We start from the raw sequence: 17,500 nt of genomic DNA on the forward strand, positions 1-17,500 counted from the left end.
GTTGAAGTCCACAGGTTGTCAAAAAGGGTTGCAGCTGGCCTAGACTCTCCCTTGTTTGCAGGGATGGGAGGGAAGGTGGAGGACCTTATTCCAGACAGGGACTTTGACTCCCAAAACATGACCCTTTCCACAGACACCCCAAGGCTGACCTTTGACCCTGAAGGACTCTGCCATGGCTTATTGGGTTAGGGTTAGGGCAGTCCTGTCCCCTGCCTCTTTTTCCACCTTTTCTTCCCCTGTTCCTTGTTGTTGACTTCCCTGGGCCACTGTGGTGCAAAATAAGTGAAAGGGGGAGGAGCCAATATGCTAATGTGTTGCTGCTGTTGTGTATTTGGAGTACCAGAAATGTGAACTGCTCAAACCCATTTTGCTGTCTCCCAAACCTTTCCCCATTATTTTACCCAGGGTTGGAGATTTGTATGCAAGAAGCATAAGTTTTATCACAATTTAAAAAGAGTCAGGGGCATCTCTTTTTTTTAAAAAAAAATCAAATGCTCCCCTTCCCTAAATTGGAGCCTGGTTGGTTTCGAGTCCTGTTCACTTTGGGGATGTGAATTGTGGCAGAAAAATGATCCAGCGACAAAATACGGGATTCTGGAGTCTCCTATTGATCTAATATTGACGTGAAATCGAAGGGGAAATAGGGGAAACGCGTAGTTAAAAACCTGCTTTTGTTAAAATGCTTCCTTGTTTTTCTTTATTTGGAATAGAGGATATGGATCTGATTCAGCCTTCCCCACTTTCAAGCCCCACTTTGAAATATAGAATAACAGAGTTGGAAGGGACCTTGGAGGTCTTCTAGTCCAACCCCAGCCTAGGCAGGAAACTCTGTACCATTTCAGACCAGTAGCTGTCCAGTCTCTTCTTAATAACTTCCCGTGTTGGAGCATTCACAACTTCTGGAGGCAAGTTGTTCCACTGATTTATTGTCCTCACTGTCAGGAAATTTCTCCTTATTTCTAAGTTGTTTCTCTCTTTGATTAGTTTCCACCCATTGCTTCTTGTCCTGCCTTCAGGTGCTTTGGAGAATAGCTTGACTCCCTCTTCTTTGGGGCAGCCCCCGAGATATTGAGACACTGTTATCATGTATCCCCTAATACTTTTCATTGGGGTTTGGTATTTTTATTGATTGTGAGTCATCTTTTAGTTGGCTAGGAGCTTTCTTTCTTTCTTTCTTTTTCTGTCTGTGCCGTTTTTCTGTTATTAATTGCAATCCACCCAGGGTTCTTAAGGAGGCCTTGAAATTGAGTCAAATATATTTTCTTTAAAAATGATGGTGAAGCATCCTAGCTAATTCAAATCTCTTCTCAGTCCACCCATCACCCATAATAATTTAACGATGTGTTTGTGGGTTTTGAGATCAACTTTTATAGCTTTGGTTATTTCTAGAGGTTGAATAGCGGAAGTCGGTTCCTCCTGTTGGTGCCCCACACTGCTGAAATGTTCTTACACCGAGTTTTCACCTTGCACTGTGATTGTGATTTGCTCTAGGCATGGTGTGAGTTTACCTGAGAGTACCTTCCTGTCATCCTTTATCCGTCTTTAAAGTGAGCCAAAACCTGTCCTGATTTCTGTTGTTTTAGAATAGGGTTGGAGGGCGTAGAACGTGGATCTCCAGACAAGAATGGCTGGCTGAGAAATTAATTAATTAACTAAGTTAGTTAGTTTGTCAAACATGTCCAAGATAGCAGGTCTAAGTATAAACATGGACATGAACACAGGAAATGGGTACAAATAAATGGGGACAGTCGGACAGGGACGGAAAGCACGCTGGTGCGCTTATGCAGGCCCCCTTTACGGACCTCTTAGGAATGGTGGTCCACGGTGGACACTTTGAGGTTGAAGCTGTGTGGGGTTTGAGGAAGTAACAACGGAGCCAGGTAGAGCATTCCAGGCGTTGACCACTGTGGCTGAAGTCGTATTATCTGCAATCGAGTTTGGAGCAGTTAACCTTGAGTTTGTATTTGTTGTGTTCCTGTGTATTACTGCGGTTGAAGCTGAAGTAGTCATTGACAGGCAGGACATTGTAGCAGACAATGTTGTGTACTCTGCTTAGGTCAGATCTTAATTCTGGGTTGCCCAAGCCCAAAATGTCGAGCCTGGTGGTGTAAGGGATTCTATTGTGTCGAGCCTGGTGGTGTAAGGGATTGTATTGTGAGCAGAGGAGTGGAGGACTCTTCTCACGAAATATCTCTAGACCCTCTCGATCGTATTAATGCCCGATATACAGTGTGGATTCCAGGAGGACAAGCTGTATTCGAGGATCGGTCTGGCAAAGGTTTTGTATGCCCTAGTTAGCAGTACAGTGTTACTGGAGAAGAAGCTTCACAAAATGAGGTTAATTCTGGGAGTGGAAGTCCACAAAGTCTTCACATTGCCATGGCTGGAGACAATGCTGTAGAAGGTGCTATAAGCTTCTGCTAGTGAAACGGCCAAAATAATGCCAGATCAAACGATTGGTGCAAATGCAAATCACGTTTGCCGCCATCAGCATTCCTGGGGATAGGATCAAATCGCCGTGATGTCACACTGTCAACCGTTGCTGGTAGCCTCAGCGTAACGTTGTTTTCCCGCTTGTGCGTTGTTCCGTGGCCGTAGCTGAGAAACCACGGTCAGAGGTGGGGTGGTAAGCAAAATTATTTCAAACCCGATTTCCTTTTTCCGCCCACTTGGGTATTTCTGGCCTTGAACTCTGAAGGAGGATGAATCTCGCCTGCTTTGAATAGGACGCAATGATGTGTGGGCTCCGTTTGAACTCTTTCTCGCACGTCTTTCAGCTGGATCCGGGATGCTTCCATAGTTTCTTTTCCACAGATAGCAATAGCAATTGCACTCAGCTGTATATCCTGCTTCGCAGTGCTTTTACAGCCCTCTCTAAGCGGTTGACAGAGTCAAAAACGGCCTCCTCACCCCGGAGGTAATACCAAGCTCAGCTTGCAGACGAGAAATGTGGTACGCGTGGGAGGTGGAGCTTGGGGGGGGGGGTTGTGCACGCATACGCATGTGGGGGCAGCTTTGCATTATGGGTGCCGGCACGCCCGTGCGCTATTGTGCATGCGCCCTCGCTTTTTTGGCACCCAACAACAAAAAGTTTAGCCATCCCTGAGCTAGATCATTAAATGTTCTTGTTGCCTCCAGAAGTTGTGAATGCCCCAACACTGGAAGTCTTTAAGAAGATGTTTAAGGGATGGACATAAAGATTCAGTGTTATTGGAGGATCTTAGAAATAGTAAATGAAATGCTAGTATGCGGTTATGTATTAAATCTTGGTATATTTTATGATGAAGGAGGTTTAAACAATTATAGTCAAATGTAAATGGAGGTGGTATGATGGAAATATGTATAAATATTTGAGTTAAAATACTTGAGTTAATATGAATTATGTTTGATGACTGTGGAAGAGATGTAACCAACTGATACATTTTCTATAGTATGCAAAAAAAAGAAGATTTTATGTGTTGTGTTTGTTTTGAAGATAAAAAATTAAAAAATTCTTTATAAAAAAAAACGATGATGTTGAATAGCCATTTGTCTGAAACGTTATAGGGTTTCCTGCCTAGGCAGGGGGTTGGATTAGAAGACCTCCAAGGTCCCTTCCGACTCTGCTGTTGTATTATTGTACATCACGGTTAAACATGGTGGCACAGCATAACATTCAAACCCGGTCCGTGTTAAAATCGTGAAAATTCCAAAGAAGGAAGAGTAAAAGACTTCAATATTGCAGCTGAGTCAAAAACAACAAGAAGAGGATGCATTATCTATCTATCTATCTATCTATCTATCTATCTATCTATCTATCTATCTATCTATCTATCTATCATCTATCTATCTATCTATCTATCTATCTATCTATCTATCTATCTATCTATCTATCTATCTATCATCTATCTATCATCTATCTATCTATCATATATATATATATATATATATATATATATATATATATATATATATATATATATATATATATATATATATATATATATATATATATACATACATACATACATACATACATACATACATACACCACCCAAAAAACAACAACCACACAATTCTCCCATCCCGTTCCGAGCAATATTGGAATGAAAAATGGCATCGTTTTGTCATCTGCTCCAATTGATGTTCCACTCTTTTCGCGGTGACAGCCAAAAAGGCCCACAGGTGCCATATAAAGAGGTGACCACGTTGTCATATTTCATTTAGGCGTCCCTCTGCAAAGGCATAATTACCTAATTAGGTTGTTAATTAGGAGATTAGCATTTCGCTCTATTGATAAAATGCTCTTTGCAGGCAAGGAGTCGAGAAAACAGATTTGTTGGTCTAATTTATAAGTGTGGTTGTTTCTTCCCTCCCCCCCCTCTATCCCCCCTCCCCAATACTTAATTGGCTTAAAATATTCAGGGAGAATAATTCTGCCTTCTCGGAAGGGGGAGCTTTTTTTTTTCTTGAGACCCCGACGTTTAGACATTGCAGCCATGGTGAAGCTGGTTGGCCTTCTCCAGTTGTCCACCTGGAAGATACCCAGGTTGGAGAAAACGGCTAGAGCTGATTTGCTAAGATTTCTTTCGTAAAAATCTCTCTTTCTTCTCCTTCCCCATCCTCCTCCTCCTCCTCCTCCTCTTTCACCTTCTCCCTCCCCCTCCTCCTCCTCTTTTTCTTAGAGAAGAAAACACCATTATTTCTTCTTCTTTTTCTTCCCCCTTCTTCTCCCTTTTCTTCTTTCCCCTCCTCATCTCCTTCCCCTCCTCCTCCTTCTCTTCTTTCACCTTCTCTCTCTCCTTCCTGCTCCTCCTCTTCTTCTCCTCCTCCTGCTCCTCCTCCTTCTCTACCACCATTATTTCTTCTTCCTCCTCCTCCTCCTCATCTCTTTCACCTCCTCCTTCTCCTCTTTCACCTTCTCCCTCTCCCTCCTCCTCCTCCTCTTCTCTTCCTCCTTCTCCTTCTTCTCTACCATTATTATTATTAATAATTATTATTATTAATTATTATTATTAATTATTATTGTTGTTATTATTATTCTCCTCCTCCTATCATTTTGTCAAATTCCTTGTGTGTCCAATCACACTTGGCCAATAAAGAATTCAAATTCTATTCTATTCTACTCTACTCTATTCTACTATTCTATTCTACTCTACTCTATTCTACTATTCTACTCTACTCCATTCTACTATTCTATTCTCCTCTACTCTATTCTACTATTCTATTCTATTATACTATTATACTCTACTCTACCCTACCCTATTCTATTTCTTATTCTATTCTACTCTACTCTATCTACTCTATTCTACTATTCTATTGTACGCTACGCTACGCTACTTTATTCTATTCTGTATGTATTTTTGTCAATTTGTTTGCCTCTTCCATTTTAAACATCCATCCAAATAAACCCATTTATTCTCCCCCCCCCCCAAAAAAAAACCCAGACAGTTTTGAGTTCATAGAACCAGGTTGTGAGTCTTCCCTCTTCTCTGTCATGGCTTTTGCCCACTGTATCTCTAGCCAGAAGTCCTGGCACGGGAATAGTATATTTACAAACAATCGTCCCTCTCCCACTCCGTTTTGCCCTTTGACTAACGTGGAGGTTGAAAGGATGCCAGTTGCCATGAGCTCCTAAGGAAGCCCGCATCCTTTCCAGGCCTCCCACTCAGGCCGTAAACGTTATAAAATCGGGGTTCGGTGCGTAGGAAGATGGAAATAAATATATAAACGGGCCTTTGCACCTGCTGTTACCCTGTTGTTTAACTCCCTCGGCAGACATTAAATCATTTTCAAGCACAATAATAGCGTAGGAGGTAAATTAACTAACCATTAACCATCTTATAAATACACAATTAACATGCCAGCATTTATGCGACGGCATGGATCGGGCAGCGGTAATTTTTGACTGGGAGTTGGCTTCTCCGTGGTGCCCCAGTCTTGGGTCTTTGAGGTGCTTCAAGCTGCGGAGGAGGAAGAGGAGGAGGAGAAAAATGAGCCCTGGCTAAGCCAAAAATGCTTTCTTGTTCTTAGGACCATTGTCATTTCAAGAAACAAAATCAAAAGAACTTTTGGCTTGAGCATTTGACTTAGGATGGAGTAAGCCAAGAATGGCTTTTTATTAACTAATCAACTCAGCTAGCTCGTTGGCTGGAGTGCCCTTCTGTTGAATTGAAAAAGAACCTGGGCATTTTCAGGTCATCGTGCCAAAGCTTAGGAAGAGCGGTACTTGGTAAGGCTAAGGAGCTAATCCACTCTCAATTCCTAAATCACGTCACACGTACGTCGCTGACGGAAGAGAATATTCATAGTTTGCAGTTGAACCAAGGGCTCCTGGGTGATCTCTGAGCTTGGTGGTTTTCTTGCAGACGTTTCATGACCCAGCTAGGTAACGTCATCAGTGCTAGAAAAGAATGGGGTTTGTGACGAGGAAGAGGACTGAGCGGGGGGGGGTGTCCTTTGTGCTCTCTGAGCTTGGTGGGTTTTTTTGCAGACGTTTCCTTATCCAACTAAGTAACATCATCAGTGTTAGTAGGGAGAGGAGGACAATGACTGTGGGGTCAGCATATTAAATATACTAGCTGGATACCCGTACTCCGCTATGAAACTATCAGGCTTGATAAATCGACACAGCTTGAAAAGTAATGAGTAGTTATTATCGGCCTCTCCTATCTCCTTCTCTTCCTCAGGCTTGCCCCACAGAGGCCTCTCCTATCTTATCCCCTTCTCTCCCATCAGTCTAACTCCTTAGCATCAGAGTGTTTTTCAGGTGGGGAGGGGGAGTAGAATGTCTCAACTCCCAACCCGCAGGCCGGATGAGTCACGCGCTGGCCACGTCCACACCCAAGTGGCAGTTGGAACAGAGTCCTTTTCAGGTGGGGAGGGAGAGTAGAACCTCTTAACTCCTTAGCATCAGAGCATTTTTCAGGTGGGGAGGGGGAATAGAATGTCTCAACTTCCAGCCTGCAGGTTGGATGAGTCACATGCTGGCCACACCCACACCCAAGTGGCAGTTGGAGCTGCCGTGGTCATAAGTGTGAAAAATGGATCATAAGTCCCTCTTCTTCAGCGTCTTTGTAACTTTGAACCGTCACTAAACGAGCTGTTGTAAATCAACGGCCACCTGAAATCCCATTCGGCATCATTTCCTAAGCTTGTCCTCTTCTGTCCAACAGGTAAAGAAGACGCTGTTTCAGTATGGCTCGGAGGAGATAGTAGGGGAAGGCAGCGGAACTTGGGTTAGGAGGATGGCTTTCTTGGATAACCCGGCTATTATCCTGGCTCACATCCGACAGTCACATGTGACCAGCGATGACACGGGGATGTGTGAAATGGTCCTCATTGACCACGACGTTGACCTGGAAAGATTCCACCCGGCTTCGGCCAATGGGGAGGACAGCTCGGAAGTACCAAGCAGCAACGGCGAACCTCAGGGTTACGTCTACTCTCAGTCCGTGGACATTACTTCAAGCTGGGACTTCGGCATTCGAAGGCGTTCCAATACAGGTGATTTGGGGAGGGGGGCACCTATCTTGAGGGCTCCTTTTAGGAGGAAGCTGGGCTATAAAGAGGGAAGCATCAAAAGGTACTCTGGTCAACTCAATCACATTCGCCAACAGAGCAATTTAGCAGGTGGTAGAATAGAATAGAATAGAATAGAATAGAATAGAATAGAATAGAATAGAATAGAATAGAATAGAACTAGGAATGGAATCAGAATAGAGTGGAATAGAATAGAGTAGAATAGAACAGAACAGAACTTGGAATGGAATGGAATGGAATCAGAATAGAGTAGAGTAGAATAGAATAGAATAGAATAGAATAGAATAGAATAGAATAGAATAGAATAGAATAGAACTAGGAATGGAATCAGAATAGAATAGAATAGAATAGAACTAGGAATGGAATAGAATCAGAGTAGAATAGAATAGAACTAGGAATGGAATGAAATCAGAATAGAGTAGAGTAGAGTAGAGTAGAATAGAATTGAATAAAAATTAGGAATGGAATGGAATGAAATCATAATAGAACAGAAAAGAATTGAATTGAATTGAATAGAATATGGAATGGAATGGACCCATCGCGACCCCATGGACAACATTCCTCCAGGCCTTCCTGTCCTCTACCATCCACTGCTTTGGTGACTCCATCCAGCCACCTCCTTCTCTGCCGTCCCATACGTCTTCTTTTGCCCTCAATCTTTCCTAGCATGAGGCTCTTCTCCAGGGAATCCTTCCTTCTCATTAGGTGGCCAAAGTAGTTGAGTTTCCTCTTCAGGATCCGGCCTTCTAAAGAGCAGTCAGGGTTGATCTCCTCTAGGACTGACCGGTTGGATGGCCTTATAGTCCAAGGGACTCAATGCAGGAGTCTTCTCCAGCACCAGAGTTCAAAGGCCTCCATTCTTTGGCCCTCAGCCTTCCTTATAGTCCAACCTTCACAGCCATCCATTGCAACTGGGAAAACCACAGCCTTGACTACATGCAGTTTTGATTGGCAGGGTGATGTTTTTGCTTTTTAGGATGCTGTCTAGATTTGCCATCGCTTTCCTCCCCAGGAGAAGCCTCTTTTAATTTCTTGGCTGCCGTCTCCATCTGCAGTGATCTTTAGTGGGAACATATTCAACACTATTTTGAAAAAAACCCAAAACTATGATTCCCTTAAGAGCCACCTTGCCAAACAAGGGAAACTCTGACCATGGGTATGAAAAATGGTTATAAGTTGCTTTTTTCAATGCCGTTGTAACTTCGCTCACTGTGTACTGTTGTAAGTTGAGGACTGCCTGTATGCCTGCTTTGTAAAAATCACTTGGTTGTTTAATTTTTTAGCCTAGTTTGCCTAATAAAATTTCCGAGTCTTGACATGTCTGTATGTACATTCAGAAAGGAATTATTTTTTCTTTCTTTCTTTTTTTTAAACCAGTCTTCACTAGTTTATCCGACTGTACTTCTTTGTCTCCTGGAGAAAAAATAAATAAATCTGACATTTAAAACAGAATTCCAAGTGGTGGGGAAGATAACCGTCTTCTGATTGCTGATATTTCACCTATTTGAGCGTGGACTGTTTTGGATATGGACTCGAAAATATGTAAAGAGGAAAAAAAATGATATCCATTTTTTTTAAAGAGATTTGACTAATGTTGCACAGATACAAATCATTTATTTTTACTACCTATAAACCGTTCCAGCCCAGGAAAGGAAAAGCTATGCTAATTTATATAGCGTTGACATTTTATAATTTTCGTGATTTTTTTTTTTCAGATAAAAGATTTTATATTTAAAACTTTAATAGTCTAGTCTGAGTTCATTTATCTTTAATTTTTGAAAGGGGGAGAGTAATTCATAACAGTAATTTTATTCTTGTAATGTAATATTCACTTCAGTTCATTTGTGCATTAAAATTCCTTTAAGACCGTTATTAATGATTTATATAATGAAATGTCATATTAATCACAGAAGTTTTCACATTTTATTATTCTCTTCCATGTTAATACTATCTTTATGATCTCTATTAATGTTTTATATCCTCTAATTTCAATTATAAATCAAGAACATTTCCATGTTTTTGTTGGTATTTGCTTTTCAGAAGTGCCACCTTAAAAATTTTATTGCCCCCCCCCCTCCTAGATGTTGCAGCATAAAACATCTTTATTCATAGAAAGGTAGTTAATTATGTCTTTTGTTCGTAGCAAACTTTCGTTGACAAACTTAAATATTATAATTTTTTTTCTTCTTCTTCTCCTTTTTCTAAGCTCAGAGACTCGAGCGGCTAAGAAAAGAGAGGCAGAATCAGATCAAGTGTAAAAACGTGCAGTGGAAAGAGAGAAATGCCACCTGTTCTGGTAAAATATATATATACATATATATTTTATTTTATTCACTGTTTGTTTCCGGGGCCAGATTCATGCATAAAACCTGGTTAGTCTGTAAATTGTTGCATGATAAAGGAGGAGAACAATTGTGGAGATCGCTTGGGAAAAAGATGAGTAACTAATGCCAGAGAAGATTCCTTTAAAGCAGGGGTCCCCAACCTTTCAGCCCTCAGAGACCACTAAATTCATAATTTTAAATCACGCAGACCACTAATATGATCTGCCTAATGACCGGCTGGGTGGGCGTGGCAGGAGGTCATGTGACTGAATGGGTGTGGCCAACTCTATGTCACTCACGTCGAGGGGCCCCTTGCCAGCCTCTACTTGCCATTCCTCGCCTGCCCACCCGGGCTCCTTAGGGCCCCAACAGGAAGCAGTTGTTGGAGCTAAGCAGCCCCCCAGGAGAAAGAGTTGGCAAAACAGCTCAGTTCAGATTGAATCTGACCGAGAAGGAGGCTCAGCAGAAGCACCTCACTGAGGACTACGAGCATAGGCTTTCCAAGCAGAGGGTTGAGCTGTTGGAGTGCCAAGGCCAGGTACTGACACCTGGAGGCTCAGCGGGCTGAGATGGTCAGCCAGTTCCAGGTCATGATGAGTCCTAATGGAACGAGGCCCTCTGTCTCTTCCCTCCAGCCTTCGCCCAAAGCCCCCCACCAGGAGGCTGAAGGAAGTGTGACCCCCACAAAAAGACCCCGAAGGGGGAGACTCTCTGCAGCAACGCAAGCGTTCATTGCACGTATCCGTCCCAGGGGCCGTAGTTTGAGGACCCCGGATTTAGTGCGATATAAAAAATGCAAATCCTTTTTCTGAGGACCACCAAAATTTTCTCACGGACTACCGATTGGTCACCGAAAACGTGAGCTGTCCTTCCACGCGTCCTTCCGCCCATCTGGACTTCAGCGTCCATCATCCCTAGCCAGCAGGCGGGATGATGGGACTTGTAGTCCAACGCCCGTGTTTAGCCGCAGGTGGTCCGAAGTGGAATATTTTGGAGGAGGCAGGCTTCTGGTTTCTTCTCACGATAGATCTCAATCCTTTGGAACAGCGAAAGCTTTAGAGATTGACAGGGCTGCTGTTGTTTCCCCCCCCCCCCCATTTTCCTGCAAGCGGTTCCATTTCAGATCCCATAAGGAGAGTGTTCCCAAGCTTTGCAGCTGCTTCTTCTGTCCCGAACTGCACTTTCGCTCCCCTAGCTGAGCTGCTAATCTGAACAGATTAGTTGTGTCCTCTTTGTTCAAGAATAGCAAAGGATATGTGGGTTTTGCTGTGCGCCTTAGGTCCCTACGCACAGCCCACCGTTTCACTTATTAAGCTGCTGTTCCTCCCAGAAGCGCCAAGCAGGACTGGCGAGAGAGATTCCTTTTTATCCCGAGAGAGATCCGTGCTGCGTTTCATCGCTTTTAAAGTGTATCTCCTTCGGTGAATACACAACGAGTTTCTTTGCAGATCAGTTGATCCATTGGGGAATTGGCCTTCACGGCGAACTCCTTTCGCGGCAAATTCTCCCCACTTTTCCCTGTGTTTGCCCTTAACAGGACATGGAAGTAACCAGTTCACTATTTATGAACCTACACCACTTCAGACAAATGGTTCTCCAACATCTTCTTAAAAACTTCCCATGTTGGAGCATTCACAACTTCTGGAGGCAAATCGTTCCACTGGTTAATTGTCCTCACTGTCAGGAAATTTCTCCTCAGTTCTAAGTTTCTTCTCTCCTTGATTAGTTTCCACCCGTTGCTTCTTGTCCTGCCCTCAGGTGCTTTGGGGAATAGCTTGACTCCCTCTTCTTTGAAGGTGCTTTGCTTCTTATCCAAGAAGCTTCTTCCTTTCTGGCTTCTTGACCTCGCATCGAAGAAGCGTCTTGGATGAGAAGCAAAACGTCTTCCTCGAGGGAAAACCGAGCCCCGTTGCCTTTCGAGAAAGCACCTTTGAGACAACCGCGAGTGAGAACCTCCGCAGCCATTCACACGACACCCTCTATTTCTTTTGAACCCCAGCCGAGGAGCTAAGCCGCCTTTTTGAGAAGAAGAACTTCAGGGTGAAGCCTGCCCACGCGCCTCCGGAGAAGCCCTCCACCCTCTCGGTCCGGCTGGAGCAGTGTCCTTTGCAGTTAAATAATCCCTTCAACGAATACTCCAAATTCGATGGCAAGGTAAGTTTTCATTCCCCCCCCCCCCTTCATTGTTGCTTTGGGAAAGAAAACGTTCCAATCCAAGCACAGGAAGGATGGGAGGCCGAGTCAACCTCGAGGCTTGGTGAGATTCGAACTGCCAAATTGCAGGCAGCCGGTGATCAGCAGAAGTAGCTTGCAGGCCTGCACTCTGCGCCACCGCGGCTCATCAACAATTTTTGATTGAAACGACGACAAGTTTAACGCAGTCCTGACCTGAGCCAGTCCGCGCATTCAACTGTACTTAACTTACTTGTTAGGTTAATAGAAACGAGGGTTTATTTGTCCCAGATACACACTACACAAAGGAGTAAGCCAAAGATGAACCAAACTTCTCATTGCATAGCTTAGTAAAGTTCAGTTATCGCTTTGGAAGGGACCTTAACTCTGTTCCGATAAAATACTGCCTGGGACAATTCCCCAACATAGTAGGCTTCATTGGTAGGTACACAGTGGCTTAGTGGCTAAGCCACTTGCTCATCAAAAAGGTTGGCAGTTCGAATCCCTAGCACCGCGTAACGGAGTGAGCTCCCGTGACTTGTCCCAGCTTCTGCCAACCTAGCCGTTTGAAAGCAGGTAAAAAATGCAAGTAGGAAAATAGGGACCACCTTGGGTGGGAAGGGAACAGTGTTCCGTGCGCCTTTAGCGTTGAGTCATGCCGGCCACATGACCACGGAGACGTCTTCGGACAGCGCTGGCTCTTCGGCTTTGACACGGAGATGAGCACCGCCCCCTAGAGTCGGGAACGGCTAGCACAGATGTGCGAGGGGAAGCTTTACTTTTTAGGCCTCATTCACCCACGCCAGCAAGAAAACGCACAATGGATGCATCTTTATCGCTGCGTTTGGGGCTCTTTGAGGTGGTTGCTTCTCCCCCCCCCCCTTCCGCGGGCTGTTGTTCAAAAGCAGCCATCATTCCACAAAAAAATTCAGGGAAGGATCAGCTTAACTACAGCCAGCTCGCTTTCTCAAGTTTCAATCGCTCGCTCCCCCATCAAAATAAAAATTTAGTGAGCCAGTTGAGAGCGGGAATGTTCCCCTGATCGTTAAAACTTGTTTCTTTAAAAAAAAATAGAAGAAGAAGAAGAAGAGAGAATCAAAGGCAGTGTTCCCAATCTGCGAAAAAAAAAGAGAGAGATTTCAAGAGTCACCCCAGCCTCTAGAGTAAATATATAATTAAGTAGGGATTTTTTTTTAAAAAAAAGCGTGCTTAATTAGGCCTCCAAACTCCTCCCTCCCCCTCCCATAATAGACTTCCCCATCTCTTCCCAATTAGGCATTCCTTCCTCAAGAGACCCAACTGGTTCTGTTAATTATGCAAATCAGGCATGTTTCTATTCCCAGGCGAAGAATTTATGAATGTTTGCAAAAAAAAAAAAAAACACCAACCCCCCCCTCCCCCCCCAAAAAAACCTGCAACTCTTCCCTACATATAAAAAGGAATTCAAATTTGTCGTATTTGAAACCCGGAAAAAAAAAGAGGGTTTTAGAAGGAGGGAAAGAGTTGTTTCAAAATGTATTGATTTTATTTATTATCATGTTTTTGGATGCCAGCATAAGAATCTCAAAAGGGACACGGTGGCTCAGTGGCTAAGGCGCCGAGCTTGTCGATCAGAAAGGTCGGCGTTTCGAATCCCTAGCACCGCGTAACAGAGTGAGCTCCTGTGACTTGTCCCAGTTTCTGCCAATCTAGCAGTTCAAAAGTGCATAAAAAATGCAAGTAGGAAAAGAGGAACCAGCTTTGGTGGGAAGGGAACAGCTCTCCATGCGCCTTCGGCGTTGAGTCATGCTGGCCACAGGACCACGGAGACGTTTTCGGGCAGCTCTGACTCTTCGGCTTTGAAACGGAGATGAGCACCGCCCCCTAGAGTCGGGAACGACTAGCACATATCTGTGAGGGAAACCTATGGATAATGGTTATCTTTTGAGAGCTGAATGCACATTTAAAGTGGCAATTAAGTTTTTATTCTACTCTACTCATTGTTCATTTCACTTCTACTCTACTCTATTAATTCTATTCTACTCTACTCTGTTCTTCTATTCTCCAAAAGATTTTGGGTCTTCAAAAATGCTTATTGGATAGTCTGATGGCTACATTTTCAGCAGTTCGAAGTGCACTATTAAACCTCTCTTACCTTATCTTAAATTGTCCCCAAAGGCAAACCGGACTTCGTTTTTCCTTGAAGACGTTTCGCTTCTCATCCAAGAAGCTTCTTCAGTTCTTCATCTTAAAGGGGGATAAAAAAAAACCCAGTTGCTTTTTGAAAAAGCAACCTTTGGGAGAACCTGAATGGCTGAGAATCTTCCGTAGACTCTGACCCTGAATTAATTTATCTTTTTCTGTCCATATTGGTTCATCCATGCAAAAGTTGCTCAAGTTGTGAAAACAATAGATAATAAAAAGATCCCGAAGCTTTTGAACTGGGGTGGCGAGGGGAAATGGTTGTGGGTTGTTGGGGGTTTTTTATTTTATTTTTTAAAATCTTTGCCTTGCGCTTCCAATAAACACAATAAAAATAAAACTTCCCTGCCATAATCTGATAACCTATTTCAGTTCTTTGGACCTGAGCCCATCGAATTTGAGGCTGGGCGGGGGGCATGGACCCCTGTCTGAAAAAGAAACTCAACAATAATTTCTTTGTTAGCAACTGTTTTTAGCAAGGAGGCCGGGGGAAGGGATAATTCATGAGTACTAATTGCTTGGCTGTTAATTTTCATAAGTGTTGATAGAAGCAGTTCCTTAAATTAAACTTTGTTTAAAACGTATCAAGGGAAATATTCAAGCAATGTCAGGCCTGAAGTGAAAATTAATATGAATGCTGTGGCAATTAACACGTACTGGTTAATAGCTTTTAGCAGCATTTTGGGAGGGTAGACGTTAAATACATTTTTCGCATGCTGCTCTTCTACCAGTTGTGTCCCCATATTTACGTCTGGATAATTATGAACAAATGTGGGTTGTTTTTTTTCCTCCCCTCCCACACAATCGCGGGTACTAAATAGCTTTCCAAAAAAGAAAAAGAAGAAAAAAACAGAACCACATCCACAGCAGATAAAAGATGGAGAAAGGAAATAGACTGCGGTGTCGCTGATTAAAAATATGTCTGAGATAATGGTTTGATATTAAAAATCAGGTGTACACAAATTAGAGGGTTTAATTTTCATTTTCCATAATGAAGTATTTCTAGCCCGAACAGGTGTATCCAAATTAAACATCTGCATTAAACATCAGGGCTTAAAAAAAAAGGAAACTGTATACTGCCACCCGATTAAATGCATCAAAAAAATTTTGATTTTTAGAAACACCTAAAAAAGAGAGAGAGGGAGAGAGATAATTGTTGGGTTTTTGTTTTAAGTTTTAGTTCTTTTCCCCCCTCTTGCTCGCTCTCAAAATACATGTAATTTATGATGTTGTTGCCCATGCAAGCAGGAGTGATTTCCTCTTGTACCTTTTTTAAGTGCTGAAGGGAGATTACTCTCTCTTAAAACAAGGGGGGAAATGAGCAACGTATTAAAAATTTGAAATGAATAACAGCAGCCTGCTTGAAGTCTCTTTCAAATCCTTTGAAATCTGTAAAGAGAAATGGCATTGCCCATATTACTGGTTCATCCGTTAACGTTTTTTTGCCTGGGAAAAACTTAAGTGTAACCTTGCACATCCAGATCAGTGTATTCCTATTCTGAATTTTCCACCTTGAGACTTTAACATTAAGCGACGGGCCTCAGGATCGAGGCTCCTGGTTTCACTGGGGGATTATTTTCTTTCCCACCTCCACCTCCTTTTTTATTATCACCTTACTTCAGGAAAGATTCTCTAAAGCAGGAATTCTTAACATTTTCCTCCCCTGCCCCCCCCCCTTTTGAGAGTTTGACAAAACCCATAAAGCATGTCATAAAATCCCAAAAAAGTAAAATACAAGAATATGGAGGAATATCTGCAAAAAGGAACCAATTGTTCTCTGATGCAGATAACAAAATATTTTTTATAAATATACTTGCTTCCTTACTCATCCATTCATTCTATTACAAAACAAAGTAAATTTCGGGTGGAGGTTAGTGAAAATAAAATTAGAGTACTTCCCCCCCACCCCCAATCCAAGTTTACAGTTGCCTCTGAAACCTATCACAGCTAAGAATTCCTGCTATAGAGCTGCTGTTTTGTGCTGTTTTGTCATGCTTTGCTATTGGTGTTTTTGCTGGATCAGCAATACAAGAAGACAGACAGACAGACAGATAGATAAAGGGGGATATTATACAGACTGATATAGGACAGTTTCCTCTTTTAAATATCTAGTGACACGAATCTAATTCCCGTTGAGTTCTGGAAAGGATGTTTGCCACCTCAAGTTATTTATAAACCATAACGGAAGGCAGGAGAATCAACAAATAGTTTAAATTAGATACCTTTTTGCCTTCAACGCCGCTGGTTTTATGCAATTTGGGTTGATAAAATAATAAATAAAAACCCTAACCTGCAGCTTGGAAACTCAAGCAATGCCCCCTTTTAATCCATACTGTGAAAAACAACAACTCTTCAGAAATCTGTGGAGTTTGCCACATGTCTTTGGGCCACAGAGGGATCAATTATATGAAGAGAAGGGAAGTTCCAAACCTGAACTTTAGCGTGCAGCCACTCATTGATTTTTAAATGCAATGAGTCCAGCAGAGAGCTAATTAAAATATTTCTGGCTGCAGACTATTTCTTAAGCATAGGGCGCTTGCTGTAATTCAGCAGGGCCGTTTGGTGGCTTAGTTGACTGTATAAGAAGTTGCCTGCCCAATTTTTACAGCTCTGGGTAAAATGACAGTGGTCCCATCTCATGTTGGATTAGAATTTTGGCAGGGCAGGTACCACAGGGCGAAATTTAAACATGCCCAGCTTGGGCATAAACATAGAACGTCAGAGTTGGAAGGGACTTTGGAGGTCTTCTAGTCCAACCTCCTGCTCAGGCAGGAAACCCTATATCATTGCAGACAAATAGTTGTCCAATCTCTTCTTAAAAACATCCAGTGTTGGAGCATTCACAACTTCTGGAGGGAAGTTGTCCCACTGATTAATTCTTCCAACTGTCAGGAAATTTCTCCTTAGTTCTAAGTTGCTTCTCTCCTTGATTAGTTTCCACCCATTGCTTCTTGTCCTGCCCTCAGGTGCTTTGGAGAATAGCTTGACTCCCTCTTCTTTATGGCAACCCCTGAGATATTGGAAGACTGCTATCAGGTCTCCCCTAGTCCTTCTTTGCATTAAACTGGACATACCCAATTCCTGCAACCGTTCTTCATATGTTTTGCCTCCAGTCCCCTAATCATTCAGGTGCTTTGGAGAATATGCTTTGCCTCCCCTGAAATATCGGAACATTGCTATCATATTACCCTTAGCCCTTTTTTTCACTACACTAGCCATATCTTAGGGCAGTGCTGTGCATTTTACAGTCCACATCTGAGTTCAGTCTCTTGTTGAAAACAACACGAATATGCACTTTTCAG

The 17,500-nt window shown here is 42.8% G+C and overlaps 1 protein-coding gene and 1 long non-coding RNA gene across 5 annotated transcripts in view; both read left to right on the forward strand.

The window, feature by feature from the left end:
• LOC309399485 overlaps positions 1–17,500 on the forward strand; it is a 338,217-nt gene that overhangs the window by 84,046 nt on the left and 236,671 nt on the right. The gene's annotated exons all lie outside the window — the stretch shown is intronic.
• The window catches only part of MAPKAP1 (MAPK associated protein 1), an 89,507-nt gene that overhangs the window by 1,150 nt on the left and 70,857 nt on the right, over positions 1–17,500 (forward strand). For 3 of the 4 annotated variants that reach the window (XM_081967272.1, XM_081967273.1, XM_081967274.1), the window contains exons 2-4: positions 7,155–7,485; positions 9,728–9,817; positions 11,845–11,999. In XM_081967272.1, the coding sequence (XP_081823398.1) occupies positions 7,155–7,485; positions 9,728–9,817; positions 11,845–11,999 (576 nt within the window). Of the gene's footprint in view, positions 1–7,154; positions 7,486–9,727; positions 9,818–11,844; positions 12,000–17,500 lie in introns of those variants that run through there. The other variant, XM_081967275.1, reaches the window with a different exon arrangement.

The sequence above is a fragment of the Natrix helvetica genome (genome assembly GCF_964273705.1).
Source record: "Natrix helvetica genome assembly, chromosome: 15".
Classification (NCBI taxonomy): domain Eukaryota; kingdom Metazoa; phylum Chordata; class Lepidosauria; order Squamata; family Natricidae; genus Natrix; species Natrix helvetica.